Raw genomic sequence first — 16,223 nt, forward strand, 5'->3', positions numbered from 1 at the left:
TCGCCAGCCATTATTTCTTTGAACACTTTTTCAGTTCCATATTCTTTTCATCTCTTCCTGGAATGCTGATGATATAAATGTTAGATCTTTCATTTTAATCACTCACTTAAACTCTTTTTTTTTAATTTTCTCTCTGTTCAATTTGGATAATTTCTATCCTTTGATCTTTAATTTCACTGATTCTTTTATCTGTCAAGCTATGCTGCATGCAGTTTATCTTGTCCAGACTTTTTCTTTTTTTAATATTACTGTATTTCTCAGTGCTTAAAGTCTCATGTGGTACTACTTTTGTGTCTTCTGTTTCTTTCCTGTGACTTCCTGTGTTTCCATTTGTTTCCAGCATGTTCATAATTGTCGAGGTATCTTTATGATGGCCCCTTTAGAATCCTCGTCATGGTATTCTATCAATTTCTTCCTGGTTTTGGCATCTGTTGCTTGTCTTTTTTTACTCATGTTCAAATTTTTCTGGTTCTTGGTCTGGTGGTGAATTTTCATTGTATCCTGGACATTTGGGGTATTATCTTAAAGGAAACTCTGGACATTATCTTCTATTTTAGCAGGTCTTCCCCTGACATAGTGCTCTTGGGAGTTAGAAGCTAATTGTTTTTCCTGTCACGTGGGAATGAGAATCCAGATTGCCCACCTGGCCCTCATTTATGCCTTGAGATGGGAAAGACATTTGCTACTACTGACTAGGGGTGGAATTTCAGGCTTCCCCATCTGCCTGTGCCAACACTGCCCTAACTGGGAGGATGAGAACTGTCTTGTCACCATCCCTTCTTGGCCTCTACTGTCTTGTAAGATTTCCCTTATACTGCTGGCCCCTCGCATGGCCTCCTCTGACACCACGCTAGTTGAGAGACGTTCCCCTCAGCGCAGCTAGGTGCGGGTGGGCATCTAGGCCATTCACATGGCCTTCTCTGACTCTGCCCCAATTAGGGGGAAGGACATAGCCTGAGGGCAGCTGGGTGAGTGTCCATGTCGAGGCTCCTCTGTGGTGTTTGTTGATGAAGGCAGTAGTGGGCTGCACTTCTCTGGGGGGAGTTTGGCTGGAGTAGAGCTGTTATTGACTGAAAGTTCTCTCTCAGCAGGTTTCCCCTTGTCTATAGGGTAGAGAGAGCAGCCTTCCTTTTATGTATTTATTTTTGTCTGCTTATCTAGGGTTCTGGCTTCTTCAGGACTCAATCCCAGATATGGTAAACAGAAAAAGAACGCACTTCTTCAAAGAAGAGAAGTGCCAAGAGCAGGCATCCTTGTCTTGTTCCTGATCCTAGAGGAAATGCACTTAGCCTGTCACTGCCGAGTGCGATGTTGGCTGTAGGTTTGTCTTACGTGGTCTTTATTACGTTGAGGTATGTTTCCTCGATACCCACTTTGTTGAGTGTTTTTATCGTAAATAGATGATGAATTTTGTCAAAAGCTTTTTCTGCATCTGTTGAGATGCTCGTACAAGTTTTGGTCTTTGATTTGTTAATGTGGTGCAGCACAGTGACTGGTTTGTGGATATCAAGCCATCTTGCATCCCTGGGTAAATCCCAGCTGATCACGGAGTTTGGTCCTTTCAGTGTGTTGTTAAGTTTGCTCTGAATGTATCTTGTGGAGGATTTTTACATCTCTGTTCCTCAGTGATACTGGCCTGTAGTTTTCTTGTTTTGGAGCATCTGTTTGGTTTGTATCAAGTGATGCTGGGCTTGTAGAATGAGTTGGGAAGCATTTTTTCCTTTTTAACGTTTTGAATACTTTGAGAAAGATGGGCATTTAACTCTTCGTTAAATGTTCTGTAGAATTTACCTCGGAAGCCGTCTGGTCCTGGACTTTTGTTTGTTGGGAGTTTTTTGGGGTTTTTGTTTGTTTATTTTTAATGATTCAGTTTCATTAGTGGTAATTGATCTGGTTATATTTTGTATTTCTTCCTGACTCAGTCTTGGAAGAGTGTATGTTTCTAGGAATTTATCCATTTCTTCTGGATTGTCCATCTTATTGGCATATGATTTTTTGTAGTAATCTCCCATGATTCTGTGCATTTCTGTGGTCTCAATTGTAACCTCCCCTTTTTCATTTCTGTTTTTATCTATTTGGGTCCTCTCCTTTTTTTCTTGATGAGTCTGGCTAAAGGTTTATCAATTTTATCTTTTCAAAGAACCAGCTCTTAGTTTCATTGACCTTTTCTATTGTGTGTTTTTTTTGTTGTTGTCTCTGTTTCATTAATTTCCACTCTGATCTTTATGACTTCTTTCCTTCTAACTTTGGGTTTTGTTTGTTCTTCATTTTCTCCTTCCTTCAAGTGTAAAGTTAGGTTATTCTCTTGAGCTTTTTCTTGTTTCCTGAAGTGGCCTGTATCTCTATAAATTTCCCTCCTAGCACTGCTTTTGCTGCATCCTATAGATTTTGGGTTGTTGTGTTTTTGTTTCCTTTTGTCTCCAAGCATTTTTTAATTTCTTCTTTAATTTCTCCTGTAACCCATTTGTTTTCAGTAGCGTTCTGTTTGGCCTCCATGTGCTTGTGTTTTTTGCAGTTTTTTATTTCTTATACTTGATTTCTAGCCTCACAGTGTTGTGGTATAAGACTAGAGGTATCTTAAACTGCCCTTGCTTTTTTAAAATTTCTTTTTTTTTCTGTTCAGCTTGGGTGACTTCAGCTACTCTGTCTTCCAGATCTCTGATCTGTTCCTCTGTATCATCTGTTCTACTGTTGGTTCCTCCTAGTATATTTTCAAATTTCACTTACTGAATTCTTCATCTCTGTTTGGTTCTTCTTTATATTTTCTAAATCTTTTTAAACTCCTTGCTATGATCATTCATTCTTTCTCTGAGTTTGCTGAACTTCTTTGTGATCATTACCTTGAACTCTTTACTGAGGAGATTGCGTATCTCCACTTCACTGAGTTCTTCTCCTGGGATTTTATCTTTCCCTTCGTTTGGAATATATTCCTCTCTTGCCTCCTTTTGCCTAATTCTCTGTGTTTATTTCTATGAATTAAGTAGATCGGTTATGTTTTCTGATCTTGGAGAACTAGGCTTGTGTGGGAGACATTGTTTGGTGCCCAGCAGCACACCCCGCTCTGGTCACCTGAGTTACATAATCTAGGGGTGCCCCCCTCATCATGTGAGCGGGTTCTTGTGTCATGGCCGGGCCAGCTGCTGTGGGTGTGCAGGCAGGAAGGGCTGCTCTTTGCCCAGTTAGCTGCTGCCAAGCCTTGCCTTATGCAGAGCCTGCTGGCCACTCATGGGCAAGTCTGGGTCCCAGAGCTGCCAACTGAGTGGCCCCAGGGGTTCCTAGGGCTTGTCTCAGCCTGCTGGTGGGTAACCCACTCACTGTGCAGTTGGCTTTGGGCCTGGGGGGTCCTGGGACTGTTGGCTGTAGGTGCCAGCAAGTCCCAGGGCTGGTGCTGGCCTGCTAGTGTGTGGAGCAAGGGCCTTAGAACTCCTGGGGCTGATGTCGGCCTGCCTGTGGGCAGGGCCAGTCCCAGTGTGGCTGGCTGTAGGACCTGGGGTCCCAGGGCTGGCCCATCTGTTGGTGAGCAGTGCCAGGTCCTTATGTGGCTGGCTACAGGGCCATGGGTCTGGGGGTGGCAGGCAGAGTTGTTTCCCCATGGGACTGGCTGCTCCGTACAGGGTGCCCAGGGACTGCTGCCAGCCTGCTGGTGGATGGGGCCTGGTCCTGGTGCAGATAGTCTCGACTCCAGAACGGCCCTTGCCAGCACCAGTGCCCTCCAGGGTGGGAGAACAGGCTCCCATCAATGGCTGCTACCCATACCTGTGTCCCCAGGGGGAGTTCTGCTGGCCTCCCACCTCTCTGTCAGGCTTCTCCAAGTTCAAAAAGTGAGTCTGACCTAGGCTCCTTTCAAATTACTCCCTCTGTGCTGGGTCTGGGAGCATCTGAGATTTTGCTTGTGTTGTTTAAGGGCAGACTTTCTGCTTGCTACAGCCCTCCAGTTCTCTGTTTCACAAATTCCACTGGCCTTCAAAGTCAGACATTATAGGGGCTCATCTTCCAGTGTAGTACCCTTGGGCTGGGGATCCTGGTGTGGGGTCTGGGCCCCTCACTCCTCAGGGAGAACTTTTGTAATTGTGATCATCCTCCCGTTTGTACGTTGCCTACCTGGAGATGTGGGCCATAAAATATACTGTGTCTCTGCCCCTTCTACCCATCTCATCGTAGTTCCTTCTTAATATCTTTAGTTGTGGAAAATCGTCTCTATTAGTCTTCAGTTCCTTCTCAGTAGGATAGTTGCTCTGTAAATAGTTGTAATTTTGTTGTGCCCGTGGGAGGAGGTGAGCTCAGGGTCTCACTACTCTGCCATCTTGTCCACTCTTTTGTACTCTTTGTTATTGTTTGTGTTCTGAATACATGTAAAAAGAGTGTACATTCACCATTTGGATGATGTTTTCTGTAAATATCAGTCAGGTTGAGTTGGTTAAATAGGGTTGTTTACAATTTCTATATTCACACTAATTTTATCTTCTGATGTATGAATCATGGAGAAAAATTTGTTAAAATCTACAATGATGATTGTCTATTTCTTCCTTTAGTTTTGCCAGTTTTTGCTAATGAATTTTGGAGTTTTGTTATTGGATACATACATATTTACTATCAGTAAATTTTCTTTTAGATTGACCTTCTTATTATTAAGCATTGTCCCTCTTTGTCCCCAGTAACACCCCATGTCTTAATGTTTACTTTTCACATCTTTTTTTCCAATTCCCTTCCTTTCAGTGTATCTGTGTCTTTGTATTTCACATTGTTTCTTGTGAACAGGATATAGCTGTGTCTTGCTTCTTTACCCAGACTCACAATCTGCCTTTTAATTAGAGAATTTAGACCACTTACATTTAGTTTGACTAATATGGTTGAAACAATTCCACATTCTTGTTTCTTGTTTTCTGTTTATTCCCTTTGATCTTTACTCCTTTGCTTTTCCTTTCCTGCTTCTACTTTTTCCTCTTTCATTGGCTTTTTAGATAGTATTTCTTGATGCTATTAGGGGTTAGAGTTGTGCTGTCCAATATGGTAGCCACTAGCCACATTAAAATTAAGTTTGAAACTCAGTTCATCATTGCAGCAGCTGCATTTCAGGTGCTCAGCAGCCACATGTTCCCATTACTGTATTAGGCAATACAAATTACTGCAGAAAGTGCTATTAGACAGTTCTGTAGAGACTAAGACCAAGATTTATTCTGGCCAGAATTACCCCAGATCAAGTGAGAAAAGAGCAACATTCTAGTCAGAAGCTGTGTGTTTCAGTTGTGTGTCTGCAGTTCGGATTAGCTGTGTATCAACAGGCGAAACGTCCCACTGCTCTTGGCCTTAGTTTTCTTCTCTAAAGCACAGGGATGATAATTTCTGCTCTTTCTGAGGTGGAAAAGAGTGTTTGTGAAAAAGAAAACTGTAAAATGGTAACATTCTTTATAGAAGTCAAAGCAATTTTCAAAAAAATAAACAAATAACAACTGATTGACTAGTTTCTATGTTTCGTTTGTTTTTTTAAGTTGCTGACAGAGCTGGAATCTCCTTCTTGGTGGCCCTTTAGCTCCAGGCTTTGGAAGGTGCCATCAGAAACAAAACCCAGTGCGGGCGCCTCCATGGCTAGATCCAAAGCTTTTGGAAAAGAAGGGATAGTGATCAGAATTCCTGCTGTTATTTCCCAAAGAACAGAATCTCGGGTTAAACTAGGAAAGTTCACTGTCCTTGTTTCTGGGTTGGAAATCCACGACTCAGACTCCTTGCTCATGCACAGATTTGAAAGAGAACATGTAGATGACATCAAGGTTCACACACCTTATGAAGTCAGCATCCGCCAGCGGTTCATTGGGAAGCCAGACATAGCTTATCGTCTGATATCTGCCAAGATGCCAGAGGTTATCCCCGTTTTGGAAGTGCAGTTCAGCAAGAAGATCGAGTTGTTGGAGAATGCCTGGATGTTCGGAAGCACTGCAACCGCTTCCCCAGCAGAGAAGGGCTTCTCAGTCTGGCTTGCAGGTGAGTGATCATCAGAGCAGCCTGTGCGCAAGGCCACTCAGTTCACAGCCACGCTCAGCGGCCCATGATCTGTACCCAGCGTGATGTGTCACGTGGAGCGGCTGCTGGCTTCAGCTCACTAGCACCCGTCCACTTGCTTGTGAAGAGAAATAACTTCAGACCGTTTTCCTTAGTACTTGCCCTGTGAATCTCAAATCACTCAGGCTTATTATACACTTGAGAGCTGTGTGGGTTCCCAAGTAAGTCAGAAATGGTTTGGCTGACTCTTTCAGAACAAAGGAGGGCTCCAGGTTAGGTGTTTTCTCCCCTTTCCTCTGTTTGATTTGAGCACCAGCACTTTAGGGTCTTAACTTGCATCATCCCTGCCTGCTCTGGTGTGTCTCCAGTCCCTCCACCCCGACCCCACATCACTCTTGGTTTTCTTGGCATTTGATCGAGGTCTTCCCAGCCCACCATCCAGATGTGCGTTTGGGTCCTGAAATTTGTGGAAACTACACAGCATCGTGTTTGTAGCATCCACAAGACACTGTGAAACCCTTGCTTTTCCTGGCAGTGTGACTGTTGGGTCCTCTTGCAGGTCTCTGGGATATGGAGGGTACAGCTGAGTATGGCCCTGGGCGCGAGTGTGGGCGGCAGGGTGTTTGGACACGTCCCCAGGTCTCAGCTTCCTCCCGAGCATGAGGTAAATTGGTGTTATCTGACTTCTTAGGTTTGTCATTCTGATGGATGTCAAGTGACATCTTGGTGGTATTTTTATTATCAGTTTTGATTGATTGTGAGATGGGGCATCGGATGCCTTTTATCTGCTTTTTGGTCCCAGGCCACAGGTTTTGCTCTGTGGGTTGCCTGTTCTGGTTGTGTTTTGGGGGTTTTGTTGCTTTGGTTTTTTTACTTGTTTGTTTTTTGTGTTTTAATTGTCCTATTGGGCTGTCTTTTTCTTTTTCCTGATTTGCAGGAGTTCATTATTTGTTCTAGGTATTTATCCCTTTTGACTTGAGAGGCTACTGGTACTTCTCGCAGACTGCCAGCTCTGGTACAGAAGTCTCTCATTTTGCTGCGGTCAAGTCCACCCGTCTTCCCCTTAAGTTTACTTTTTGAGCCCTGGCTTAGGAAATCCCCAAGTCATAAAGTACCTGCTGTTCCCTAATACTAGCGCCACAGGTGATGTTACTTCTGTGTTACAGTGATGTTTCTAACAAGTGTTAGCCTTTTCTTACTAACTTTGATGCTGGAGTCTGTTTAATGTAAGAAATGTGTTTATTACTATTCTGGTTTCTTTCTTTGTTCCTCTTAAGAGATTGATTTCAATTCCAATATGTAACCTGTTTCTCTAACACATGAATATGTTAATGTTACTGTAGATGGCTTCAAGTTTCAAAAAGAAATATACTTGATAATAGATCTGGTCCCTTAAGTTACAAAATACTGCAAATGTTAATGTACAAATTTATAAACTTACTTTCCTGGCATTTCCACATTTTTCTTTGGCTCGCCATTTAAGGCAGGACTCAGAGGCTGGTGTATAAAAGGGACAAGAAGGGAGGACTGTACCAGCCAACATGAGACCCTGAGCAGAAGGACCCTTCAGGAAAGGCCATCTGCAAGCCTAGCCCGGGCAGCAGCTCTGATACCTTTCTGATACCTCTCTGAGTTCCCCTTGCGGCTGATTTTCTCTAAGAGGGGCCTTAGCAGGTCCTAGCTGGTGGTACCAGATGCAGAGCACCATGGGCCATTGCTTTTGCTGTTGCTGCTGGAGAATCCGTCTGTGCCAGGCGTGGCGCCAGGTGCCCATAGTCCTGAAAACAAAGCTAAATACAATAAAACCCGCAGCCCTGGGTTGCGGAACTCTGCCACCTCCGTGGGTTCTGCATCAGGCATGATGGTTTCAGCGAGAGAACACGGCCCAGAGTGTTACAAGTGAGATGGCAATGCAAGCGCGTACCGTGTGGCGCAGAAAACCGCGCTGTACAAGTGAGAAGAGCGCACGCTTGCTGGGCCTCGCTGTTGTGGGCACTGGCCACTGGGAGGTGGGGTGCTGGGCTCTGACCCTGAGCATCCAGGTGGCAGATGGGGCAGGAGAGGAGCAGGGCATGAGTGCCAGCACCTCTGCAGCTGTGGTGAGACTGCAGGAAGCTGGGTGAGTGTGGATTGTGCAGGGCCGCCCATCAGGAAGAAGTGAATGGGCCTCTTGGGCACAACCCGAGGCTGCTGACGACAGGCTGAACGCCTTCTCCTCAGGGAAGCTGCAGATACACTTTTAAGGTCTTACAACTGATTAAACCAGGCCCACCAGATTGTTTAGGACAGACTCCCTTACCTAAAGTCCGCTTATGGTGAGCCTTCACCACATCTAGACACCTTCCCAGCAACATGCAGATTCGAGTTAGATTGAGTAACTGGGGACTATGGCCTTGCCCATCACAGTTAGAGCTTGTATGTGTGTGAAATGAGCTGAGCCACATCCAGGGTGACAGATGGATTTTCATCTCAGTGCTAATTTAGCCTCTGGATAGGATTTTTATAGCGCGTGTGAATCTAGACCGAGCCAGAAGTGCCATCCTCCCCTTGTGAGGCTGCCCTGCCTGGGTGAGGCAGGTGTACCTTACAGCTGTGAATTTGGAGAGATACAGGTGACGAGGAGCTATGTTTGAAAGAAGCCAGCATGCTGAGTTCAGTAAGCAAGATGGTGTCTAATTTGCTTGGAACTTCACAGTCCTGTCAGCCCGGTGATGAGAGCTTCCTTCCCGCTGTTGCCTCTCTCGTGTCTGTCGGCGCCTCTGTTTTTATTGTTCTTTGTTGGAAACTACAGAAGCAATGGAGGTGGAAACCATGACTTTAAAATCTCACAAATACATTCCCCTCCTTGATGAGCTATTTTGGTAAAAAATGTGGCCAGAAGGTGGCGGCCTAGTAACAGGGGACCAGTGTTTGCCAGGAGTCAGTGTCTAGAAGAACTTTCCAGAGAGCTGTGTAGTAACGTATAGTGTGGACAGGTGAGGGCCTGGGGTGGCCCGGCCAGCAGCTGGGGGAGGAGGAAGTCCCCTGGGTTTCAGGAGCTGGAAATGGTTCAGGCGGACAGATTTCATCGTAGGGAAGTTACAGATTGCTGTTTTTCTGCAGAGCAGCTTTAAAATAATCTTTAAAATTTTGCAGTAGTTTCAAACTTGAGAAAAAGAGGAAAGTACAGACAGTTCCCCCGTCTCCCACACCTAGTTTCCCCTAATGTAAACGTCACCTTGCGTTCGTGTCGTTCACTGTCACAACTAGTGCACCTGCCCTGATACGTCTCTATTCACTGAAGTCCGTGTTTCATCCCGATTTCCGTATGTTTTACTGTTCTCGAATCCCATCCAGGATCCCACGTGACGTTTCGGCGTCTCGTCTCCTTGACTGTGGCAGTTTGTCTGATGCTCCTTGTTTTGATGAGCTGGAAGAGCTTTAGGGGTGGTGGTCAGGTTTTTGTAGACCCTCCCCCAGTTGGACTTTGTCTCGTGTTGCCTCATGAGCCACTGGGGTGATGAGTTTCGGGAGGAAGGCCACGGTGCTCTTATCAGATGAGAGCAAGGGCTGTGCATAACATGTTTAAGAGTTTTTGTGCTGATTTTTGTTTTTGCCGTTTGTCAACTGTACCTTCTGAGGGGCCTTCACCTAGTTTAGGAGGACTCTGGTCACCCGCTCAGGGACCCTGCAGGCATCTCGCCTCGCACGTGCCCTCTGGTGCCGCCGCCCTCGGGTTTGCTGCTTGGCTTTGTGCCCTGGGACGTGTGCTCCAGAATCGGACCCAAGTCTGTCTTCTCCCACCCCACCTCTAGCACCCAGGACAGGCCTGGGTAACCAGAAGGCACTCGCATCTCTGTGTGATGGTAAACTTCTGGGGCATTGAAGTCTCTGTACAGGGTCATTAATTTAAGACCATCTTTTGAAGCAGTGAATTTCTGGTCCTGGGATATGGCACCACGCTTGACCAGCAGACTCCATGTGGTCACTAGGACGTGGGTCTGAGGCTGAGCACCAGCAGACCCCTCCGTGTGGTCGCCAGGACGCACCACTGCACTGACTCACTGACTACAGACAGGCCCCATGTGGGCACTAGGATGTGACCCCTGACGACCGACAGACCCCTGGGGGCTGCATGGCCCCCGTCCGCTTGATCCTTCCAAGGCCCCGAGTCTAAGCTGCACACCATATAATTTTGTAAATTTGTGAAGTTAAGTTTTTTAAAGTGTAGTCGGTGGAGATTGCTGTCTCTCCATTTCAGCTTTCTCTCTCTTATACTTCCTGTTGTGTTGAGGACTTGGGGCATTTTGAGTTTTTTTCTGAAGGGGCTTCCACCCTGGTTATATAAGCTTCTGGGTCCATCCCTGGGTAAAGCTGCCATTTTCCTGTGTCATCAGTGGGGCGTTTGGGGCCCAGAGACAAGGAGAGAGCTTTGCCCATGGCTGGACCGGCCTGGAGCGGTTTTTCTGCTCTCAGGTCAGGCCCTGGTGGACTTTGCGCAGCACTTACGGTGAAGTCTGGAGTCTGTGTCTGATGCATAAGGGAGACTGGTGTCCTGGCGCTGGCCCCGCCAGCCCAGCCCGCGCTCAGGTTTTCAACTCCTTGTTGAAAAGTGGCATCATCTCTAAGTTCCCATGTGGCTTGAGCAGTTTGTGCTTATTTTGTTTCACTGAGATAACTAATGACTTTTGAGATAAAAATCACCTAATACTAAAGCAAGTTAATTTTTTTCGGAAGATATTTCAAAGCATTGAAGTAACTGAGTCAGCCACTCAGGACTCAGCACAGAGCCCTGAGAGTGGCGGATCCTCGCCAGGAACCTGCTGATCCCACGGCTTGTTACATAAAACATCCCTGATTAGTGTATTCCAGGAAGAAAAATCCTCAATTTTGGCTTTCTGGTTGTTTAAGCAATCCCTTTTGTTAAACATTCAAAGACAGTATGTCTCTGTAATAATAGGTGTTGAAATGGACACCAGAGTGAGAGAACAGGAGCGCAGTGTGAATCAGATGCACGGCTTGCTCTCAGAGAAGCTAGCTGGGGGATCCCAGGTTGAAAAGATACGGGAAAGAAAAAAGTGCAGTAGAATGCACGTTGCTGTCAAAGGTGTGCAAACTGAATGACGCCAGGACAGACGAGGGAAGATTGCTGCTGATGGAAGGGCCAAGCGGAGAACATGCCTCCTCCATACTTGAGCTGGGGGTCATCTGTCTGCATGACATGTACAAAGAAATCAGTGCTGAAAACAAAGGCACATCTTTGTCATTTACTGTAAAGTAAACGGAGTCAGGGCTGGTGGAAAAGTTCTTGGTCTACTGTCCTCCGAGGTACTGCCAGCCAGAGGTGGTGACCAAGTCCTTGGAATGTGGCTGAAGAACTGAATTTTCAGTTTACCTACTTTTGATTAATTTCAACGCAGACACACGCAAACCCAGCCTTGAACGTGGCCTTTGCTTTCCAACGTTTACGGTCTGACAGCCCTCCCTGCACAGGCAGAAAGAAGACGCTTCCTGTGCAAACAGGGCAGGAGGCTGGAGGAAGGGACGGCACCAGTGTCCCCAGAGCCCCAGACACAGTTCTGAGCAGTGGCCCTGAATATGCTGCTGGGTCATCTGCTCTGAAGGACACCCTGCACCACACACGGCCCAGCCACCCTCCAGGAGAATGCACTGCAGAGAGAAACTTTACTTCCAGCATCACAGGGGTGACAGAACTCCCAGAGCCCCACCGTGCACCCAAAGGTGGTCAAGCACAGGGCGCCCTTCCCAAGTCCGGGGCCCACAAACAGGGGAGGGCTCCCCCGACTGCGGTGCCGTCACCTCAGGGCAGAAGACAAGCATGAGTTCCCGCACCTCCTACTCTCCACTCACCCTGAAACCGTAACAAAGCAGATTATTAAACAGAGAAGTGGGCATCAGAGAGCTGAAACCTATACTGACTGCGGAGAGTTTCCCTTGAGGAGCTCCACAAGGTGACAGCAAAGCTAAGACCAAGAGGAGGGAGAGAAGGCTTTCTGTCCCCATCAGTTGAGGGTCCCATTGTCACCTAACAGACACCCAGCGCAGCAGCCAGCAGCCAGTCCAGCTCCACCAGAACCCTCCAGAGGGAGGCTGACCCCCCAGCTCCCGGTCTCCTGTATCCGAGCCCTATGCGCAGAATACATGTGACAGGTGCCCTCTGGGCCAGCACGCAGAGGACCTGCTCCCGGGCCTCCTGCCCTAGGAGGTGTGTGTGTGTGGGGGGCATTCAGGAAAGGGAAGCATCGGACGGTGAGGCGCACCCTGCAAACCCAGGGAGGAGCGTGGTGTCTGTGGGAGCCTGTGCCGCTACCAAAAGGCTGAGGAACGTCAGCACTTACTCATGTGCTGTGGTCTCCAGGACATATTTACTGTCAAGTGAAAAATGCAAAGTGGAGATGAGTGATTGGCCCACTTGCACCAACAGAGGGTGGGAGGGCATCTGGAAGGTGACTGAGTGACTGCATGAAAGTGGCCTGGCCAGGGGTGGCATTGCAAGGGCAGAGCCACGCAGACAGGGGTCTCTAATAGCGGTAAAGTGCCTGCCCACTGGCAGTGTCACTTCAGATGGGCCACTTGGCCATGTGTGCTGCTTCCTGCTGCTGCAGCCAGTGAGCTCAAATTTTTACCCCCAAACCAAACCACAGAAAGAGAGCTATACAAATCAGCATTGAAATGTCTAACACAGGATCACACTCCTTCCAGAAGACAACAAGTGTCCAAATGTTGCCCTGACAATTCCTTTGAGCTGAGGAGAGATAACAAGTCCTGCCCCTCCAGCTTCAAACTCCTGTGGTTCATAATTATATTTTTCTCTTGTGGGACAGAATATGAAGCTGGAGGGTGTAGCACAGTGGTAGAGCGGGTGCTTACCATGCACGAGGTCCTGGGCTCAGTCCCCAGTACCTCCAGTTAAATAAATAAATAAATAAATCTAATTACCTCCCCCTACAAAATAAATAAATAAAAATAGTAATGAAAAATACTTAAAAAAAAAAAACTTTGGGCAAGAGAAGTCTGGAATGGATGAGATCCTTGCCTGTCCAGACCCTTAAATTCCCCTGTCATCCATCTCTGGACACAAGCACAGCCCTTCTGAGGTGTCTGGGATTCTCACAGGCCCCCCGAGCCCCAGGGGACTGGCCCCCATGGTAGACGGACCTTCCAGCTCTCAAGAGGTGGGTGAGGGCTGGGCCTCGCTGCCCCACTGACACACATCCTTGGTGTTTCCTCCCTTCTGACACCCCAGTCTGGGTCTCTACACCGTGTACTTACCTGGTGAGAAGCGCAGCACTGGGCACCTAGAAAAGGCGTTATGAATACTTGTCAGTTGATCTTAGAGCGGGCTTTGGCTTATGAGGGGATGGCTGCTTCCAGCCTGCAGATCAGCTGAGTGCTGTCTCTTCTCAGCTACGGCCTGGAATTCTGCATTGACACTTTGGTCCTTTTGGAAATAGGGCTAATGTCTTCCAGTAGGTCCACCTGGGTGGACTCTGGAAAATGGAAGATTCCTGGCTCCTCGCACTCCATCTCATTACACCCAGACTCCAGACACTGACCTCTCCTTGGTGGTTAGTTTGGTGTCTCCAAGGAAGGTGGTGGTAAAGTATGTTTGGCATCCAGGTGGGCTCCCACTAATATAGATGGAGATGCTAAGGGTAGGTGCGGCCTTCAAATCGTCACAAATTAGACAAGTGGGTTAGCCATCCCCCAGCTGCCAGGGACTCTGCGCCTTTGGTGAGGCCCCAGGGTGGTGGTGGCCCTGGCTGGCACCAGGAATTCGTTCAGTAACCAAAAATGTTGATCTTGCTCTGCATCTCTGCATGGGATGAATGCTGCTTCCAGCTTTCTGGGGAAGGGTGGCTTCATTTTGGTTTTCAAATTCTGCCGTCTAAACCCAACCTGAAAGTTTTGGTAATGTTTTTTGGTAGTGTTTTTTTTTAACTTGTACTTGTGTATGCTTACTAAACTTTTTTTGTTTTACAGTAATTTTACATTGCTTTTTTAGTTGACGTATAGTCAGTTATAATGGGTCAGTTTCTGGTGTACAGCATAGCGTCTCAATCATGCATATACATACATACATTCATTTTTATATTCTTTTTCATTAAAGGTTATTAGAAGATATTGAATGTAATTCCCTGTGCTATACGGAAGACATTTGTTTTATATCTATTTTTGTATATAGTTAATACTTGCAAATCTTGAACTTCCAAATTTATCCCTTCTGACGCCCTTTTCCCCCACCATCAGTAACATAAGATTGTTTACTAAGTCTGCAAGTCTTTCTGTTTTGCAGATGAGTTCGTTAGTGTCCTCTTTTTTCTTTTTTCAGATTCCACATATGAGTGATATCGTACGGTGTTTTACTTTCTCTTTCTGGCTTCATTTAAAATGATGATCTCCAGGTCCATCGATGTTGCTGCACGCTTGTTTGTTTTCAGTGCTGGTTTTTATAGCTCTCTTTCTGTGGTTTGGTTTGGGGGTAAAAATTTGAGCTCATTGGCTGCAGCAGCAGGAAGCAGCACACATGGCCAGGTGTTTGTCAAAGAGTTAGATTGAAGATTAACAGAATACTTAGGGCACATCTCAGGGTCCCATAACTCCTACCCTTCTATAAGAATAACTGGGGGATGGGAACCCAGGAAACAGAACCATGTATACATATGCTTTAATCCCCAGTTTTGCTCTCCTCTGAGAGCGTGTGGACGTTGGGATGAGAAAGGCTGCGCCACGTTATCAGCACTGCTTATCTGACAGGCACTAATTCGGAATTGGATGTTGGAGGACTTTTATTTTCTCCTCTAAGTACTGTTTCCGAGTTTTCTATGTGCACAGTTATTACTGGAACAGAATAAGACAGCTGCCAATCTGCCTAAAGGGAACACATGGCTGTCTTGCTGAAAAGTTGTCTTCTGCCATCAGCACACGTACAAATGGTGGTTGTTTACAGTTGGGGACCTTGTGGTCTCTAACAGGCCTCTAGAAAGCAGGGGGTGGGACCCTGCTGGTGACCTCTCTCTGTGAGTTAGCTCTGAGGGCTCTGGGCCTCCTCTTCTCCTTATCCATCACTTGGGGGGCTGCCCGGTGGAATTGATCGAGTTAGTGGCAGGGACTCCTTAGAGGCTGGTGTCTCTTCTGGTCCTGCTGCCCCTTCAGGAAATAAGGTAAACTGTCAAAAGCTTTTCTTTTACAAAACAATGTTCAGGATGCCTTGTATGAAAAAAACTAATTATGGAACCAAACTCCTAAATTAGGAATGTGGGATTACCAGATGCTCACTGCTATATACAAAATACATACCCACCAAGGGCCTGCGGCATAGCACAGGGAACTGTATTCAGTCTCTTGTAATAACCGATAATGGAAAAGAATCTGAAAAGAAATATATATATATATACACACACACACACACATATAAGTGAGTCACTTTGCCGTATACATGAAACTAACACAACCTGTAAGTCAACTTTGCTTCAGGTTTTAAAAAATTCTAGTTTCCAGGTGGTTGATTTTCTTTAGTAAATGTTTCCTTGCTGACTTTTCATTGTTTTGCCTAAAATAAATGCAGATGGGTCCGGTTCACTGGTGACTAACCTACACATGGGTAACCTTGATGACAAGATAATCTGAGTACATCTCATTACAGCGTAATGTAATGTAATACAACACAATAGCACCAATCGGGGTGGGCAACTTGCCCGAGCTCCCGGGGTCCAGCTCCCGGTGTGGCCCTGACGTGACCATTGCATGGACAGCAGATGTCATGGCGAGGACGCAGAGGTCACATCACTAAGACACTGACAGAAACTGCACAAGACCCTTAAAAATTGGCAAAAGGGCAGTCTGTTCACACACCCAAGGGAGGCCACGCCCCAGAACCTGGGCCAGCTCTTAGCGTCCCTGGCAGCTATGGCAAGGTGTGCCGTGTAAGGAGGGCCACCCCTGTAATTTCAAATTTTCTGCTGCTCACATTTTAAAAAGTGAAAAGTGTGATTAATTTTAATAATATAGTTTATTTAAACCAATCAACCCCAAGTGTTATCATTGTAACATGAAGTCAATATAAACAGTTATTATTATTATTATCATTATTATTATTATTTATGACTAGTATGAATGTTACACTTAAGGGACATCTCGACTCGGACCAGCTGCTTTTTAGTTGCCCGGAAGCCACGTGTGTGGACAGCACAGGGCCACATGGCCACACGACAGCACTTCCATCA

The 16,223-nt window shown here is 46.4% G+C and overlaps 1 protein-coding gene across 3 annotated transcripts in view; it reads left to right on the plus strand.

Annotated features, from left to right (window-relative positions):
• The window catches only part of LOC102540475 (proton-coupled amino acid transporter 2), a 135,120-nt gene that overhangs the window by 35,189 nt on the left and 83,708 nt on the right, over positions 1–16,223 (plus strand). For 2 of the 3 annotated variants that reach the window (XM_072954358.1, XM_072954364.1), the window contains exon 3: positions 5,490–5,979. In XM_072954358.1, the coding sequence (XP_072810459.1) occupies positions 5,583–5,979 (397 nt within the window). In that variant the 5' untranslated portion in view covers positions 5,490–5,582. The remainder of the gene's footprint in view (positions 1–5,489; positions 5,980–16,223) is intronic. The other variant, XM_072954367.1, reaches the window with a different exon arrangement.

Source organism: Vicugna pacos, chromosome 3 (assembly GCF_048564905.1).
Source record: "Vicugna pacos chromosome 3, VicPac4, whole genome shotgun sequence".
Classification (NCBI taxonomy): domain Eukaryota; kingdom Metazoa; phylum Chordata; class Mammalia; order Artiodactyla; family Camelidae; genus Vicugna; species Vicugna pacos.